We start from the raw sequence: 19,891 nt of genomic DNA, 5'->3' as shown, positions 1-19,891 counted from the left end.
AAGCTACATTCACCTTGTGGTGCAGAGGGAAGAAAGAGCATGGTAACTGCACTCAACTGGGCCTGAATTTTTAGAAAGAAGAGCTGAGCAACAGAGCATTGCCCTCCTATACACTGGCAGAAACCTACTGTGCATAAACAACACGTGTTTAGAGCTGTATGGGCAATTGGGATTGCGGTGGGGGAAGTTTTGAACCACTCAGCAATAGCACTAGTTGATATGCTTTACTCACAAGTTAGCATAATTTGCCACAGAGATCTTCCAATCTGTAGCTTCTTCCACTTCCTACATGCTTGGGTGTAATGTGCACGGATAGATCAGAGACTAATGGCGGAGCTGGCTGCGCTGCCTGGGGTATGAACCAGGAGAGCGTGTGCAGAGGGACAAACGTGTTACAAGTGTCCTGGAAATTGCAGATTTTGGCCTCAGATTTCTTGCAGGTCCTCAGGTTCCATGTGAGTAAGAGTCCCTGCCCCCCTAATTCATGCTGCTATCCTTCCTCTCAATGGGATAAACACTAGATCATTTCCAGGAGTTAGCCCAAATGGAAATCTTCTTGAAATTTCTGCCTTCCATGCTTATTTTCAGGAGAAAAAGCTCTGTCCATAGAGGAGAAAATGTCAGCAACTGAAATTACCACAATAGTGGATTATTTATGTCTTCCGCAGCAACAGAGTCATCAGAATCCTTTCATTCTGAGCAATAAACATGTATTTTTCCACAACAACCATTTCATTATCAAACACAGTTTTCTCATTAGGTAATATGGCCAACCCAAACTCAGGCTGATAAAGCCTTTTTACCACACTCCTCACCCTCTGTATCTATATACATATGTAGGTGTTCAAATCTCTCTGTATATAGAGACAGGCAGCTATAATACACACCACACGTGAGGAATTGATAACTATTGATAACTGTAGGAAGGAAAGGAAACTACTAAGTGGATAGAAGAACAAAGAAGCTCTGTGAGTAACTTTTTCATAAAGGAGGTCTTGCTGGCATGGGAAGCCCCATTGCCAGGTCCTTTATAAAGAGGGAGAATCCTGCCAGAGGAAGGATACAGCCTCACAAAATGTTTCCTAGGACTCGGAGGCCAGTTGACTTTATGCCAGTCTTGGATGTCACCCATCCCAAAAGTTTAACAAGAAATGTTAAGTATCACCTAATGCAATGAATCAAAAATGATTGCAATTGCGTGGCTTCTATTCTAAAAAGCAGGAAGAAATAGAGGTCTATCAGAAGTAGCTACAGAAAACTTAGTTACTTACTATAATAGTAGGTAGATTTTAATGGATACCCGTGACTGAAGCTGCAATCTTTAGCTGCTCAGAAAAACAGATATCAGCCTAATATATTACTGTACTTGTTGCAAATGATGTGTTTCTGAATGGTGTTTTTACTTTCTAGGTCAAAAGTAAATGTTCCACACCTTTTATTAGGCATAAAACATTCAACAGTCATGCCAATACAAAGCTGATGAGGTTTTTCTGAAAGACATTATTTTTAAAAGGATTTAATTGACATTTATATTTTCTTTGACCCATTACATTTTATAATTTCTTTGGTAGGGAGTCAAGGTCCATTAATTTTATTCTCTTGTTCAAAAGGAAAATTTCAGTATACGTAGAGATGTAGACTACTGTTGAAATAATTATTAACAATTCTATTATTAATAGCATATATGGCTTTTTATCTTCAAAGCACTATATGAACATTAACTGATTAATATTCATAATACCCCTGTAAGGCAAGTATTATTATCCCCATTTTACAGATAAAGAACCTGGGGCAAAGAGATGATGCAAGTTTGCCAAACTATACAGTAGGAGGCAAGTGTCAAAGGCAGGCCTAGAACTCTATAGAGTCCCTGCCACCCACTCTCCCTGCTTCTGAACAAGAGGGATTAGGCATACATATAGCTGAGAACAGAAGGCCAATCTTGGTAAGGTAAAACATCTAAGGCAGGGGTGGGCAAACTTTTTGGCCCGAGGGCCACATCTGGGGGTGGAAATTGTATGGCGGGCCATAAATGCTCACAAAATTGGGAGTTGGGGTGTGGACTCTGGGGTGGGGCCAGAAATGAGGAGTTCAGCGTGCAAGAGGGGGTTCCGGGCTGGGGCAAGGGTGCAGGTGGGGGGGGGTGAGGGCTCCAGCTAGTGGTGCGGGCTCTGGGGTGCAGGAAGGTGGGACCAAGGGGTTCGGAGGGTGGGAGGGGGATCAGGGCTGGGGCAGGGGGTTGGGGTGCTGGAAGGGGTCGGGGTGCAGGCTCCAGGTGGCGCTTACCTCAAGCAGCTCCCAGAAGCAGCAGCATGTCCTCTCTCCGGCTCCTATGTGGAGGCGCGGCCAGGCAGCTCTGCGCGCTGCCCCGTCCGTAGATGCTGCCCCTGCAGCTTCCATTGGTCGCAGTTGCCGGCCAATGGGAGCTGCGAGGGCGGTGCTTGGGGCGGGGGCAGCGTGCGGAGCCCCCTTGCTGCCCTACATGTAGGAGACGGAGGGGGGACATGCTGCTGCTTCTGGGAGCCACGGGACGCGTGGAGTGGGGCAAGCCCCAGACCCCACTCCCCGGCAGGAGCTCGAGGGCAGGATTAAAATGTCTGAAGGGCCGGATGTGGCCCCCAGGCCATAGTTTGCCCACCCCTGATCTAAGAGACCACATTTGACTTTTAGGGAGATAAAATGTGGAAGAAGCTGGAAGAGATTTTTTTTAAACCCCTTTTAATATTCTTTTCTGTAGCTAGTTTAGGGCTGGTGAAAGTGTCAAATTGATTCTCCCGGAGTCCTACCTTCTCTGTCTACAGAACAGACATAGAAAAGGCTGCAGCAGTCAGTGGAAGCTTCCCCACATTGGCAAATCAGTGTTCAATTGCTCTCAATCTGAAATGATAATAGGTTTAGCTCAGTCTTCATAACAATTTTGTCCTTGGACGAAGGGTGCTGGAATCTTTGTAGAAGTGTGTGTGCGTGTGTATGTGTGGGAGAGAGGGGGGCGAAGGCCAAAGGGCCCCCTCTCTCTCTCTGTGGCTGGCTGCTCCGGTGGTGAGCCCACTGCCCTCTCTTTTGGTGCCACATCAGCCCCTGACGGATAAAAGCTGTAACTGCAGTGCCTCCCTGGCAGAAGTTATCATTCTGCAGGAGACACGAACTCTGCACTTATGTTTCTTCTGTTAAAAAGTGGGGGCCATGGTCCCCTGGCTCCCCGATTCCGGCACTGGTGCCTTGGACTCTCCATTAAGACTGCCAACAAAAAGATTGATTAGTGCTAACTGTGCTTCTGGTTTTTGGATGTAAACACTTGACCTGCAGGAACTGGACTGAAAGCATCAATTTATTTCACTCAGTTCATCAAGCAGAAATCAGATAGTCAAAGCCAGACTTTCTCTCTCTAAGTGATGTAAATGTTGAAAGAGTTCATCAGTGGGTTTTGTGGATGAGAGTTAGAGTTAGTGAAATGTGTATGGTGAATTTTTACATGTCAATATTGTTGTTAAGTGAGCGAGAAGGTTTATTCAGTTTGCTATGATAGTTTTATGCATATTCTATCAATCCATTAAATATTATTTTTTTCTGAATATCCAAATTCTGCAATATGTAATAATTTTTACAACGGCCTCTAATAGGTATCCCAGAAGAGCTCATTCACAGCTGTTCTGTAAACTGAATGCATCGGATATAAATCTTCCTTTCCTCACACGGTATTAGTGAGCTAGACTCTTAGCTCAATCTGTTCATCAGTACAATAGTTTCCTCCGAAAGCTCAATATCTAATCTAATGTTTATTAATTAAGCAATAAGACATGACAGATTGTGCAGCAACCCTAATTAATGGACACCTCTAGTGCCTGACGCACATCCAAGAAGTGCATTAATCAGCATTACCACAGATCTGAAATGACATAACACAATAATAAAATGGTTATTTACGGAAACGAGTCACATTTCTCAAATCGAGTAAGTTTTTAAGAATACATATTATGCTGTTGGTAATGTTACAAAATGTATGGTCAACATTTTCAAATCTAGGTGCCTAAAGGTCAGCTCCTAAATTCATACTTAGGCAATTAAATAGAAGTTGCCTGATTTTCAAAGGTGCTGAGCCTCTACAGTTCCCAATGACTTAACTAGTATTTATGGGTGCTTATAATTTCTGAAAATTAGATCACTTTTATTCAGATGCCTAAATATCACTTGATCAGACTAACTGTAGACTCTTAGGTTTGAAAATGTTGATCTATGTAAATACTTTCCTATATGCTTGTGTAGGGTGATCTGTGACAGCGAATTAAAAAATTCTAACAATTTTGACCACCGGTGCTGAAGCCCACAGTAGCCAGTCTAGAAAGGGCATTTTGTATATTAACAGAGTCTGACTTCTTATTTTTTTCTTGTTGCTCAGTGAAGACCCAACAGGCATGAGGTGAAAGCTATCTGGGACATGGGTTTGGCCAACTGGAGGCCAAGTACTATAACTGTCACTTAAAAAAACGTATTGCAAGATTTTCCAAAACAGTCATAATAGCTGATATCTTTGCAGATCTGTAAAAAATATAAACTATTTCTGAAGTGATGTAAATGGTGGTGTCAGCTAGATGTAGGTAAGTGGACATAAGGAGATACATTTACACTCTAATGTAGCAGAAATATGGAGAATAGCAGGAAAAGCTACTAACAAAGAGAGTGTGGAATGGTGTCAGAAAAAGGTCCCAACCTTAATTTGTTAATATTTTTTTTCTGCTGTATCTCCTTCCATCCTTTGGTATCTAGGGTATGCTTGTACTGTCTTTCTGATGAGCGAGTTACACCACCATATATAACACCTCTGAATTTGGTTTAGAATGTCAGCTCATGTAGCTATTGTCCTTTTTGTTACAACAGGAACTGTGATTCTCCGTATTTATGCAAGACTTGTCAGCAAAAGTTTGCACGGTGTCCTTTATCCATCTGCTCTGTGCACACTCCCCCTACCCCCACTTCCCTCGTCAGAACTACAGTATCACTGACTTTTGGGAAATTCATATTATTTCTGTAAAACAAACTCATGCCTACTTAGAATTACTTAGTGTGCTAAAACATAGGCCACAATATGCTGCAAAGGTAGATTTACATACTGCATGTCTAACTATTTGGAATTTTCCAATGCAATTTAAAGCCACTGAATGTTTGGAATGTCACATTTACTTCTTGTTAACATCTTGATCAAATTAATGAAACTTCATCACATTATATTGGGAAAGACATATTGTTCTGCATCCCAATGATATATGTTTTGGTACAGCATGATGATGATTATATGGCAGTATTGCCATGACTGATTTTTTTTCTGCTGGAACATTCTGAAAAAATTCTGAAAAAAGTGGCTTCCTTAATAAAAGTACCTCTGTCAAACCTCTTTTTGACAAATCAGCCTGAAACTAACAGAAGCTGTCAATCAGCTTGGAGTGACAACATCCTTGCAATAATGTAAAAAATAATCATCTAGAAAAGTTTTGTGATACAGAGATATATCTACACTATGCAGGGCATGAGGAGTGATAAGAATGTGTGGTAAGAAGGGGTGGCTGTCATTCTGCACCATGACAGGGAGATTGTCTCTTGCGTGAGGCTTAGACATGCTGTTCTAAGCTATGGGGTGCCATCCTCAATTGCAGTACTTGTGGAAAACTTAACTTGTGATAAAAATTGCCCTATCTCCTTCAGTGCTGCAGTTTACAGGACAAACTTTCAACTTCCTTAGAAGATAATGTTTGTTCTAGTTAAGAAGAACATTTACGGTACATAGTTGAAACTTTTTTTGAGCAAATGGCAGAGAAAAATATATCACTTTATACCTTTACACTGTCTTGTATAAAATGTAAAACTACAGGTAGTTTGTAAAGAAAACATTGTATATTAATTATTAAAAAGCAGAAGTAGAAATATTCTTCTTACGGCAGCTTCAAATTGTATCCCATTAGCCCCAGGCGTGTTTTGGGATTGACCACCTAAAGTATGTTCATTGAAGGGCACCATCAGGGCGCTGTAGATAAATTGGACCAAACTGATCACTGGTATAACACCACTATTCATGGAGGAATTGAAAAAGGCTCCCACTGACTTGGATGGAAGCTGCACACATCCGATCCCAGAATCTGGCAAACTGATTAGGACTTTTTGTGGTGTGGCTTTAGCCCTTCCAGGAAGCCAGTCAAAATTTTACTTATAGAGAGGCAGATCTATAAACAGCAACATTTCATTGAAGTCAGTGGAGTTAAGTTGATTTATACTAGCTGAGGATCTGATCGAGAAAGTAAATAAGATAGCAAAAAATGATAGGGGTAACAATCATTTGCAAAGAACATTTAATCAGAGTGGGAGATCGGTTCCATGCAGTACTTACATCCTGATTAGACATCTCCCAATATGGTCTTTCTCCATAGGACATCACTTCCCACATGACAATCCCATAGCTCCATGCATCACTTGCTGAAGAGAACTTTCTGTAGGCTATAGCTTCAGGGGCAGTCCATCTTATGGGGATTTTTCCACCCTGGAAGACATATTAAAAACTTCTCAGTCTCACTAGAATACAGAACTGCAAGTACCTTAAAAATAAATAAATAAACCCTCTCACTGTTGAGGTTCCATATTCTGCTGTCTGTGAAATAGACTGACAATACAGTTTTGCCTTGGCAATTTAGTATAAATGACAATGTTGGTATTGGTGGCCTGTGGTATGCAGAATCTCAGACTAGATGATCTGGTGGTCTTTTCTGGCCTTAAACTCGATGACACTACTATTGCAAAAAGCATTTGCAAAAATTCGATCACCACAGTTCAAATATTTACCCTCTAACAAATTCACACTGTGGAGATCTTTTGCATGATGATATATTTATACACTATAATCAGTTATATTTTATCTATTACATTTTGTATCTGGAAAATTCTTTTGCATTTTTAAGAATAAAATGAGTTTTTTCCTGATGCATTCCTTCAACAAAAATCTGTGTTAATTATCACTGATTAGAGGAGCTCCTCAAAAAAAAGTTTATTTCTTGAAAGTAGTGTATTCATAGTGCCACTAGATGGCAGAATGGGCCAGTCAGAAGAATTGAGAACTAATCCTAGCTGTTTTTCAATGTATTGAGAATAAAGATTGTTCAGTGTGAACACTATTTCTGGAAGAAAGAAAATAAATTAATTACAACATAGTTTTGGATGCTGAAGAAAAGTCAAGCAGTTTTTAAAAAGGAAGCAAATTTACACTGTTAATCTATTTTGTTATGTGGAAAATTATTGGTCAATAACTTGTCAAGATGATGATGACTCATAATGCCATTGCTGCATCAGAAAGTATTGCAAGGCAAAAATATATGCATGTGGGCATCTTGTTTGAATGTTATTATTCCCTTTATTAATTATAATCACTGTGACAAACCAATGTAGCTAGTTAATGTCGTTATGGTTCATAAATGATTATAGCTAAGATGCCCTTTGTGGGGTTTATATCTTTTTATTTAAGCACTATGGTTTTGTAAAAGACTTTGGCTATTCAAATTTGGCCTAACTCGGTCTACTCTAAAGTCAATGGCAAAACTCACTTTGACTTTAATGGGAGCAGAGTTAGGTCACTAATGCTGAATTGCTTTTTAAAATCTCATGCTCTATCCTATTTATTTAGAGCTATACTGAGCCATTTAGGCACTGTGATTTTAACCTGGGGTGCTAGTATTGATTTTTCCTTGGACCTTGTGAGGATGAACAAAGGAAAGACATCTTCCATCCTTGGGGCCACAGAAAAGACAGAAGGCCCAACACAGAAGTTAACATATTTGGGAATTGAATTGGATACAAGGCAGCATGTATCACAGCTACCCAAAGAAAAGCTAGATAATATAAGGCTGTTGATAAGGGTACTCAAAGGTTCTAGGAAAGTTATACTAAAATGGGTTCAGGTGATCATGGGGCACTTAAACTTTGCATAGAGAGAGGTGGTGCTGGGTAGGGCCTCATAATTTTGTCAGGGTGACCATAGAAATGAGGGAAGATTTGGAGGTATGGGAAACATTTTTGGAACAGTTTAGTGGGCTAACAATCTGGTGATCCAATTGGATACTGGAATCGGAGCTTCAGGTAGAATTGGATACCTGGGGGGGAATCTGTTGTAGACCGTATTACCAAGGGAGCACAGAGGTAGCTTGAGTAGTGGGCAATGCAGGTTACAACAAGAGATGTCCCATTTGAGTTTTCCAGTAATACTGGTGGCTTCCAATATGTAGGGCCAACAATTTAGAAATAAATGGGTTTGGTTTTGGTACAACATTCAGGCAGTAGTCACATTATTACCTGGCAGTCAGCATTGGAGGGTTTTGACTCCCAGTGAGTCCAGGCAATTGGGCACTGGAAATTGGACTGTTACAGGACCTGTGCTCCCTTTGATGGGTGACTGGGGAAGGCAAAGATGAACTAATGTTGTCTGTCTGTGATTGCAGGAGACATCAGATACAAGGTTGATGTTTGGATTTTCAGGCCCCCTATTGTGCATTGGGCCCACACGCAGGCAGCCAGGTTGGCAGATGGACTGCAGCTAAGCTTCAGGGCTGAGGGTGTCTGCCTTCAATGGTTTGGCAGAAGGGGCTCATTCTGGAATCAGCTCATGTCTCTTTTGCACTTATTGATGGGTGAATTATACCCACCTAATGTCCTAGTTATTTATCTCGGGGAAAATGATTGAGGGGCCTGCAGGATTCAGAGGGACATGGGATGGATTAGACAGTCACAGCCAAACATGAAATTGGTTTGGTTAGAAATACTCACGAAGCATGTATGGCAGGGAGCCATCAATCTTTTTGGATGCAGGTGGCTCAGGGATTACACACAGGGAGATCCAGTACAATGTGCTGGAGGCTTTTAAGGGATGAAGGAGTGCACTTGTCTGGGGCTGACATTTTGGCTGTGGATTGGATTAGGTAAGAAACAGATCCCACCTGGTGCTTAAACCCATCTCTGTGTCGTTCTTTCATTCACCTGTGCACCTTGATCAGTGAATGTTTCTCACTGTTCAGTTATGAGCCTGCCCCCACACAAGTGAGACAGGCAAAACTCCCACTCCTCCTGACCATGAAGAGCATAGGATTGGTTCTTAAGAAGAGACTAAATTTAACATTATTTTGTAGTCCTGCCCTTTTTACATTCACCATTTCGCCTCTCTTCTTAGTTTAGTAACTCAGGCCAAATTCAGGACCTGATCTAACAATGCATGTTAAATGCAAAGGAAAGATTCCCATTAACCTTCTGTGGGTGCTGGATCAGGTTCTCCAGCGCTATGTGCTTTTAACACAGCCAAGGGCAAATTGTGTTCATGTTGACCCTTACAAGTGGGTGCAATATCTGCCTGGATTATGCATGCTAGTTGTGGGGGAGGTGAACAGAAGATGTTAGCACTTGGGCTAAAAAGTACAGACTTTACCCTTTAAACCCAGGCCCTGTTGAAGACTTCTTCTTGCCATATGTCCATACACAAATGATCTGCAAAGTGTGAACTCTGCAGGTTTTGAGGGAAGGCGCAAAAGAGGAATTCTCTGTTTCTCTTCCTGACCATGTTTTTTTGGGTGAGAATTTATGTGCAGCTTGAGGACTGGCCGTAGAGATTTAAAAGATGCTCCTCAACCCTATATAATACAGATCTATTCCCAATTACTGACTTTGGTTAAAACAAATTTCTTCTCAGAGGCTAGTATCGACTGACATCCAAAGCCTTTTTTTAGATATTAGTGGCCAGAAAATGGATACAATCCAAATACAAGCCTTGAGACATCAGAACAGCAGTGAGAAATATACTACTATAACCGAGAATAAATGACATGCTACTAATCTGAATGTTCAGTGTGTTAATTTAAAGCTCTATATCATGTAGTGAAATATATTCATGAATTGTTCTAATGAGCATACACTTTTAATTTTGTAGAAGTTTAATCAATGGAAGACATTTTTATCTATCATTTATCAGCATTTGAATTTTAATGAATAGTTCTGTTATTAATTACTGAATTTCTATGTTTAGAGAAAACACGCACAAATAATGAGTAGTTGACATTTGGATATTCATAAAATATTCTTTTTGTATGAAATTATCAACAGAACTATGCATTCAAGTCTGAACGTAGATAATGAATTTATTCATTAAGTTTGATTGAGGGTGGAGATCTAATCATCATTCCTTCATGAATCTGATCACATACCCAGAAAATATACTCAGAAGAGGTCACAATTGTCACTTTGAATAGCATTCATAACAAAATTTGATTCTTCATATAACTGACTTTTTAAAGAATCTGATTAGACTACCAAAACTAGCTTCATCATACAGCTTTACTGACTGGTTCCTCTGGGACTGGCTCCTAGAATGTGAAAATAAGAATGGAGAATAAAATCTTAACAAAATTCATGGAAGTTCATTTCCCTTGGCACAGTATGTGCTCAATGTTGTAGCATAAAAGGAATTTCCTGGGATACCTAATGGCAAAGGGAAGCAAATCCTCTTAAATTCACACAGTAGACTCAGCTTACACATAAGCCATTATAAGCAAAAATGTATATTTCAATACTTAGTTATGTTTGCAGAATATCTTTTATGCAAAAAAGCTGTTTTATTTCTTGGGAAGAAATCTGAAAGGTTGAGACCTCAATATGACTAACAGTAAAGGCTGATATAACTAAAAAGAACTATGAGCCATTCATGCATAATAAGGCGCATAAGCTTCAGGATAGCTTAAATGACACTTCAAGTTCATGATGAGAGTAATAAACAACACTATTATTATTGGGCATTTCTTTTTAGTTGTCACCTAATTGAAAAAAAATTTGAACACAATATTGTACACGAAGTGTGCCAGCTTCAAATTAAAATAATGTATACATGATCTAAATTTAACTACTCTAGCGGATTAATCAAAGCTGTCACAGTTTCCTAGTCCAGAAAGCCTTTACACAAGCAAGCACTTTTTTTTGTTAAAAACCATGTTGCATTTTTGCCCCATCTCTAAAATTTATAATGAGCTCTGTGCCTAGGGCTGGATTTACACCTTGGGCACACCTAGGCCAATGAGAGCTGCAGAGCTGGCGCTTGGGGTGAGAGCAGCATGCGCAGCTTCCCTGATTGCCCCTGCGTCTAGGGGCTGCAGGGACATGCTGGCCACTTCTGGAAGTCGTGCAGATCCAGGGCGGGCCGGGAGTCTTCCATAGCCCCGCTGCACCACTGACTGGACTTTTAATGGCTCGGTCAGCACCGCTGACTGCAGCTGCCAGGGTCCCTTTTTGACCAGGTGTTCTGGTCGAAAACCAGATCCTTGGCAACCCTAGCCGGCCTCCCGCCCTGCCGGGACCCAGGAGTGGCAAAATTTGAATTTTTAGGTGCCTCTAGAATGCTGGCGCCTCTAAGCATGTGCCTACTGTGAAATCCAGCCCTGTCAGTGATATGCTAATTTTGTTTTCCTGTAGTAAAACAGCTCTAACGGTGATATTCCATTCCTTATGATTTAGCCTGTTTTTTACTTGCAGCATTCTGAATAGTGACAATTCCCTGAATTATTCTTGCTTTTAATTGAGTGCCAAAATTCCGCAGTGTGCTGTCAAGACCGTCCTAACAAGAATACAAGTGCTATATTATTCACTTAGTGCACCATGCAGCTTCAGAACACACACACACACCCTACCTTACAGAGTTGACAAAAGCACAGTGTGCTCTATTAACTAATGATAGAATAAATTATACATGTTACAAAAACTGTCTCCTTCTCAGAGTTTAGATGCCTAAAAACTAAGTAAAAAATGGACACCTTTTTCCAAAACATCCTGTGTCTCATTACACAAACAAACAAACAAACATTATAATTAATTTAATATTTAAAGTTTTTGGAGATCCAGAAGAGCAATGTAACAATACTCTATCCAGATAGGGTGACCAGATAGCAAGCGTAAACAATCAGGACAGGGGGTGGGGGGTAATAGGTGCCTATATAAGAAAAAGCCCCCAAAATCGGGACTGTCCCTTTAAAATTGGGACATCTGGTCACCCTATATCCAGAACTAGCTCACTGTGGCAGCTACAGCACATTATGCTGCATTCAGCAACGCTGAAGACCAGACTACATTTGTTAAGCTCAAAATTACAGACTGCCTGATGGGGAGACATCAGGAGTGGCAAAGGGGGAAAGAAGCAAGTGTGCTAGCTGCCCTGCCTTTTGTATTCCCTGCTAACCAAACCAAGAAGTGATACTGATGAAAACCTTAGACAACAAGAAAGCAGAGATTTATGAGCTATTACATATGTTAGAAGACATCATCATATGTAACTATCCAAATTATCCAAACTTGAGGCCTTAAAAGCATAATTTGCTCAGTGTTAATACTAATATGAGGTCATGTGTATTTCTGCTACAATGGCTCCCTAATCTCCCTGAGTTGGTAGACTCCCTGGAGTCCCTGTCTGCAGAGTAGGCCAGGGTATTCGTAGCTGTGGAACTCCCTTGTGTACAGAATCCCCCATGCATGTCTCAGGCAACAATAACAACAAAAATCCTATACATACTCCTGGGTCAATTATATTGCTCTGCAGCAGATTTTGGTAGATGAGGCCTTATCCACCTATGACCAGGGCAACTCATGTTCCTGATTTTCCAGAAAAATCCCCCCGCACCACTTTTTGTGTGTGTAAAGACAAGCCCAATTTGTATTTCAGTTGTTTTTAGTGAGGTGACAGAGTGTCCCCAGCTATGGAGGTCTGCAGTGTATACTCACCAATCCTGCCACCACGGAACCTAGACCACTGCTCTAATCTGGCATGGCAATTCCAGTTTGCCTATGAGTTATCAATCACATTTGCTTGTGATGTTTTGTAATAATTGTTCATGGCACTCATTCAGTCTCAGCCTTTTACCCCAACCCATATGAGAGAAATAGAACGAAAGGCCCTGAGAATGAAAGGAGAGCAAAGACTCAGTGAGGGAACTGAAATTTAAAATATTGAATGCAATTCATCATTCTATATAAAAATCTCATACCACTTTACCAGAGTGGTGTTTTTGTTTGAAGATATGGATCTATCCACATTTTTCACATGAGAAATCAGTTTGGTCATCTTCAATTAATACCTAGAATCTCCTAGTGGACATTTGTCAGCATTCCCAAACCATAATTTAGAACTATTCAGTATTACTGACATTCTTCTCCAGAGAGTCCAACTATTAGAATATCAGAGAAGCTATATGTTAGGACGACAAAACTATTCTGGAAAGTTTCCCCAGAGTCTGCCCATATTATGCCTAACTTCAGCTAGTATTATCAATCATTCATTTTCATGAGAACTGAAATGAACAAAAAAAAAACCCTCAACCTAATTTTAAAAATATTGGATTTTTTTTATCTCAAAGGAAGTACCGTTTTATTTCAAACATTCTGCTAGTTTAAAAATACTACAGTTGGGTACGTGCAACCTAATTATTTTTTTTTAAAGTTGGCCATCCCCATTTTTGTCTTAAAAATAGCAGGCAACTTCTTAACATAAAATAATTATTCTAGCAAACATCTTATTAACACTTACATTATACATGTGGGCATGTATGAGAAAAGGAAAACTATTTGTGGGTGGAAAGAATCAGCTATTAGATACTACTGTGATGAGTGCCATAGAAACACCAAAGAGAGAGAGATTGGAGGTTCTCACTCTGATCACTGAAACCCTTCCAGATGAAGCTGGAAGTTTCACAGGGGTGAAAAAGCATAGTCTTGTGGTTAAGGCATGGAATTATTACTCATAACACCTGGGTTCTAGTCCCAGCTCTACCTCAGTTTTCCTGTTTGACCTTGGGCAAATAATCTCTCTGTGCTTCAGTTCTGCACTTGTAAAATGGAGATAAAAATACTTCCCTACCTCATAGTGGAGGGACTGGGTCCAAGGGTCTTTGTCTAGAGATCAGCAGATCACTAATCCTTTACCTCACAGAAAATCCAAAGGCATCTAGGACAGTGGGAAAGAAAGATGCTACTCGGCCTCCTTTTCTTCTTTTTGCTTCATTCTGGATCGTTCTCTTTTTGCTCTTGATTGTCTAATATTAGTAGATAATTTGGACTATGACAGGGCTGGAGATTGCAAGCATACCAGACCTCAGTGATGAAAGCAATATTGAGTGTCTCATACGAAATCAAGCTCATAGACGATGCTGGTTTTGTTGACAGCTAATTTGTCATTTAGCAATAAGAACTTGCGGCTGTTTTCTGCCACCCTGCTTGCTGCGGTTCCAGCTCAGGAATATGATAGATGGTTGGTTTTATGTCCCTGGTTGCAGAGCTTTGCCCTAGGACTCTTGGATGCATATCACTTTAGGGTTACCATATTTAAAAAATAAAAAAAGAGGACACTCCACGGGGCCCTGGCCCCGCCCCTTTCCCAAACCGGCCCCGCCCCTTTCCCACCCAACTCCGCCCCTTCCCAAAGTCCCTGCCCTAACTCCGCCCCCTCCCCTGAGAGCCCCACATTCCCCCTCCTCCCTCCCAGCCACGCGAAAAGGGCTGCCCGAGCACTACCGGCTTCACGGTTTGCCGGGCAGCCCCCAGATCCTGCGCCCCCGGCCGGCGCTTCCACAGTGCAGCTGGAGCCCGGGAGGGGAAGCGCCCAGCTGGGGGCGCAGGGTCTGGAGGCTGCCCAGCAAACTGTGAAGCCGGTAGCGCTCGGGCTTCGGGCAGCCCCCATGCCTCCGGACCCTGCGCCCCCGGCTGGGCACTTCCCCTCCCAGGCTCCGGCTGCTGTGCTCCTCCCCTGACTCTTTGGCTCTGTTTAAGAGCTGAGCTGCCCAAGCGCTACCGGCTTTGGGCAGCCCCCATGCCTCTGGACTCTGCGCCCCCAGAGCCCAGGAGGGGAAGTGCCCGGCCGGCGGCTCAGGGTCCGGAGGCAAGGGGGCTGCCTGAAGCCGGTAGCACTCGGGCGGCTCGGCTTTAAACAGAGCAGAAGAGTCAAGGTAGGGAGCACAGCAGCCGCGGGAGGGGAAGTGCCCGGCCAGCGGTATTTTTCCCAGACATGTTCGACTTTTTGGCAATTCCCCCCGGACAAGGGTTTGATTACCAAAAAGCCGGACATGTCCGGGAAAAATCGGACGTATGGTAACCCTATATCACTTAGTCCTGCTGATATACACCCCGATTCAGGTAGGCACTTAAGTACAGGCTTGAAGTGAATGGGACTACTCACAGGCTTAACATTAGGCATGTACTTAAGTGCATGATCAGGGTCTCAAACAAAGCCAAACCATGTCTCTTGAGCGTCAAGAGGCATGCTAGTGGAAGGGCACTGTCCCAGCAGCAGTGCCTGGAGGCATTATAACTATTAAAGCCTTAATTTAACCAGAAGCACTATGTGTCATGCCTTTACAAAGATCCAGTTAGCACTTCCCCCAGCTCTAACAGCACTGACATGTACATAGTGCTAGTGAGTAAACTAGGATAAATGACTCTGGAAACTGAAGTCTTCTATCAATAGAACTGGTACAGCTTGGTGATTAGCAAGTTTCTCCAGAATACCCCACCAATTTGCCATTTTGCTTTCCTGGAGGCCATCAATACTTTTGAACTAGTTCTTTCTAAAAACCAATTTTATTCTTTCTATGAATGACCCTTTGATTGTTCTCCATCCTTAGCTCAAAGGAATAAAAAAAAAAAATCAAACTCGTCTCCTCTCAATATTAAAAATTCTGTCACTTTTTAATCACAACTTTTTTTCTATAAAGTAATAAAAGTCTCCGTTACTATTTCCTCTGTACCAAACCATTTTAACATTCAAGAAAAATCCCTTCCCTTTTCTAAAGCACTGATCTTCACTTAGGTTGAAAGATAATAAAAAGTCTGATAAAAATGCATAACTTTGACCCTCAAAATTCACATAAATGCAAGGATAATGAATATTTCTAAACACTTAAATCTGTCCTGCAATCATTTTTCTTTACAGTACACTTTAACAAGCATTATAAAATGGCAAAGATACAGCAGACTACAATATGACTGGCTGATAACATTTCCAACTTGTTTGTGTATCTAATGGGAGAGCAAGGGTCAAACCTCACTATCTAGGGTACCCTCTTTGACAAAGTGCCCATTATTTTCCATTCATTTTTAAAAATAATTCTTTCATTTTAAAATGAACAAAATAGTACAGATGGGAGAATGAGGAATCCGTAGTTGGAAACCTGATAAAACTTTGTGTTTTACAATTAAAAGGCTAGCATACCTTTTTGAGGGAGGGAGACAGATTTTTAAAAAAAATCTTTTTCAAAGTTAAATTGGTCTACACACACAAACACACCCCACACGTTTTGCAAAATCTCTATAGCCCAATCCTGCTCCAAAAGAAATTAATGGCAAAATTCATTGATTTTGACAATGTAGGATTAAGTTCTAATGTTTTGAAATTGAAGCCTTACATTTTTCTAGGATTAAAATTGCTGTAGTGAATTTCACAAATTCAGATGCTTTATTCTAGGCAATGAAAAAATCCTTTTATTTTCAGAAATCAAGTGTTTCAGAAGCACTTTTCTCTACCAGATTTAGTTTGGAAACTATAATACTACCTGATAATAGTGGAAAAAATGTTATTTTCTTGAAACACTAGTATTTCTGCAAAGATATACCTCTCTTCAAGTAGCATGACAGTAGAATCTCAGAGTTACAGACACCTCAGGAAAGAAGGTTGTTCGTAACTCGGAAATGTTTGTAACTGAACAAAACATTATGGTTGTTCGTTCAAAAGTTGAACATTGAACAACACTGAACATTGACTTAATACAGCTTTGAAACTTTACTATGCAGAAGAAAAAATCTGCTTTCCCTTTATTTTTTTAGTAGTTTATGTTTAACACAGTACTGTACTATATTTGCCTTTTTGGGTCTCTTTTGCTGCCTGATTGTCTACTTCTGGTTCCAAATGAGGTGTGTGGTTGACTGGTCAGTTCGTAACTCCGGTGTTTGTCACTCTCAGGTTCTACTGTAATTTCAGGCTGTCTGCCAACTCATATTACAGCAACCAATTTCATGAAAGCTGCACATACAGAGTTCTTAAACCTGCATGCCCCAAACCTACCTTATTCAGACAAGTAATCCTCAGTGGTTTGAGCATTGGCCTGCTAAACCCAGGGTTGTGAGTTCAATCCTTGAGGGGACCACTTAGGGATCTGGAGCAAAAATCAGTACTTGGTCCTGCTAGTGAAGGCAGGGGGCTGGACTTGATGACCTTTCAAGGTCCCTTCCAGTTCTAGGAGATAGGATATCTCCATTAATTTATTTTTTATTTACTCGGCACTGGTTAGGCTGCAGCTGAAGTACTGGATCCAATTTTGGTCACCAATGTATAGAAAGGATATAGAGAAACTGGAAAGGATCCAGAGGCGAGTGACAAAGATGATCAAAGGGGTGGAAGGCAAGCCATATGAACAAAGGCTGAAAGAACTGGGTATGTTTTGTTTGGAAAAGAAGATATTAAGGGAGGACGACAGCGGTTTTCAAATACTTGAAAGGCTGCCATAAAAAAGATGGAGAAAAATTGTTCTCTCTTGCCACAGAGGGCACGACAAGATGCAATGGATTCAAACTACAGCATAGCAGATTTAGATTAAATTTCAGGAAAAAATTCCTAACTGTAAAAATAGTAGAACAACAGAACAGACTGCCTAGGGAGGTTGTAGAAGCTCCTTTGCTGTAGGTTTTCAAAAGGAGGCTGGACAGCCATTTCTCTTGGATGGTTTAGACCAGAGGTAGGCAAACTACGGCCCGCAGGCCACATCCAGCCCGTGGGACTGTTCTGCCCAGCCCTTGAGCTCCCACCCGGGGCGGCTAGCCCCCAGCTCCTCCCCTGCTGTTCCCTCTCCCCCGCAGCCTCACCTCGCCCTGCAGGAAGCGCTCTGGGCAGCGGGGTTGTGCACTCCTGCCGAGCAGCTACGGCTGGGTGGTGTGGCTGCCAGACATGCTGCTCTGAGCGGCATGGTAAGGGGGCTGGGGCCGGGGGGTTGGATAAGGGGTGGAGGTCCCGGGGGACAGTGAGGGGACAGGGAGCGGTTGGATGGGGCGGAGGTTCTGGGAGGCGGTCAGGGGATGGGGAGGGGTTGGATAAGTGTGGGAGTCCCGGGGGGGCTGTCAGGGTGTGGGGGTGTGGATAGGGGTCAGGGGATGGGGAACGGGTGGGGTGGGGTGGATAGGCATAGGGTCTCAGGGGCCTGTCTTGGGGTGGGGATATGGATAGGGGTCAGAGCACTCAGGGGACTTGGAGCGGGGGGGTTGGATGGGGGTGGGGTCCTGGGGGCGGTTAGGGGCGGGGGGGGTCCCGGGAGGAGGTGGTTAGGGGACAGGGAACAGGGGGGGTTGGATGGGTCTGAGGGATGCAGTCAAGGAGCGGGAAGTGGGAGGGGTCAGATAGGGGGTGGGGCCCAGGCTGTTGGGGGAGGCACAGCCTTCCCTACGCGAACCTCCATACCATTTTGCAACCCCAATGTGATCCTCAGGCCAAAAAGTTTGCCCACCCCTGGTTTAGACACAACAAATCCTGCATAGTGGCAGGAGGCTAGACTAGATGACCCTAATGGTCCCTTCTACCCCTATGATTCTCTGATTACAGAATCAGGACCCCAGTGTCAACTGATGTACAATGTTGTCTGCCTGAGTCTCTACATAGCCTGAAACAACAGCTCTGACTTGTATTAACTGCTCCATTCATCTCAATAATTTTTAACTGAAATCTAAAGATGACAATTTAAATATCAACATTAATTATTTCACTTACCTTGCTGCCATAACACCCAAATCTCACCCCCTGTTCCCTCTAAATTCTACAGTGCAGTTATAAGTTGTCATTACAAAATTTGCACCATACTGAAAGCCGGGAGAGAGTAAAATAAATCAAATTTAAACGCTAGGGTTACTGTAGTTATTGCATTATTCATTTTCAATTTAATTAATTCAAAACCTTCATTTTTTTTACTTAAATGAAGCTGGGACAGAATTTCCAATCTGCTGCACAAGAATGTTGCAGAATCCAGGCACCTCGGATGCAGAATTTAGATTTAGCTTTCTCCAGAGTACACTGTATCTTGCTTATCTAATGTTTCTTCAAACCTTGATTCTAGAAAGGGGTCAGAAACATCATAAAGAGGAGGCTTGTCAGAGTTCCAGTGCTGTAACCCTGTTGATAATGATCAGAATTACTGTGTGATTAGTCTCATCGTTTCTAAGTATTTTATCACTTTGGATTTGGACTCAGCTGGAATCAGGAAGTGCAAAGGAGAATTAATACAGAGTAATGAATAAAAGATAACCAAACTTTTCTGAACATCAGAAAACGTTCAGTTCAAATTTTGGTGAAGGATCAGATCACTTCTCATTTTAACCTGAAACGGTTTGTCAATTCTTCAGGTTACATTCAGTTCACGTGAACGTAATTTAAGAATTCATCAGAATCAAATACATCTTAAAGAAATACTATTTTTATATTTATATTTTTATATTTTTAAAGAAAGAATAATTATTATTTATTCTATATTATTTTAAAAATGCACTTTTTGTTGAATTTTAAAAGTTCTGTTTAATTCGGAATACCTCACTATAGGCTGTGTTGATGCAAGACTATGATAACATTGATGGCTCTTTAGTGAGTCATCAGAAATCAGTTTGTTGATCTGAGTCCAGTTGTCTGTATCACAAAAAACACCAACAGTAGGCACTAATTCTGTACCACTGTTGGAAGTCTCAGCACAAGAACAAGAACTGAATGGCTATAGAGACTGACTGACTCTCAGCTGTTCAGATAGCATTCCTGGTCAGTGTTGCAGAATACTAATGGGGCAGTCGGTGGAGGCTTGTACCGCTATAGCTGTTCTGT

General features: G+C 41.7%; 1 protein-coding gene across 4 annotated transcripts in view; it reads right to left on the bottom strand.

The window, feature by feature from the left end:
- Window positions 1-19,891, bottom strand: part of EPHA6 (EPH receptor A6) — an 872,804-nt gene that overhangs the window by 17,584 nt on the left and 835,329 nt on the right. For all 4 annotated transcript variants that reach the window (XM_054046132.1, XM_054046149.1, XM_054046139.1 and 1 more), the window contains one exon: window positions 6,377-6,526. In XM_054046132.1, the coding sequence (XP_053902107.1) occupies window positions 6,377-6,526 (150 nt within the window). The remainder of the gene's footprint in view (window positions 1-6,376; window positions 6,527-19,891) is intronic.

Source organism: Malaclemys terrapin, chromosome 1 (assembly GCF_027887155.1).
Source record: "Malaclemys terrapin pileata isolate rMalTer1 chromosome 1, rMalTer1.hap1, whole genome shotgun sequence".
Classification (NCBI taxonomy): Eukaryota; Metazoa; Chordata; order Testudines; family Emydidae; genus Malaclemys; species Malaclemys terrapin.
This window is presented reverse-complemented; position numbering and strand designations above follow the sequence as displayed.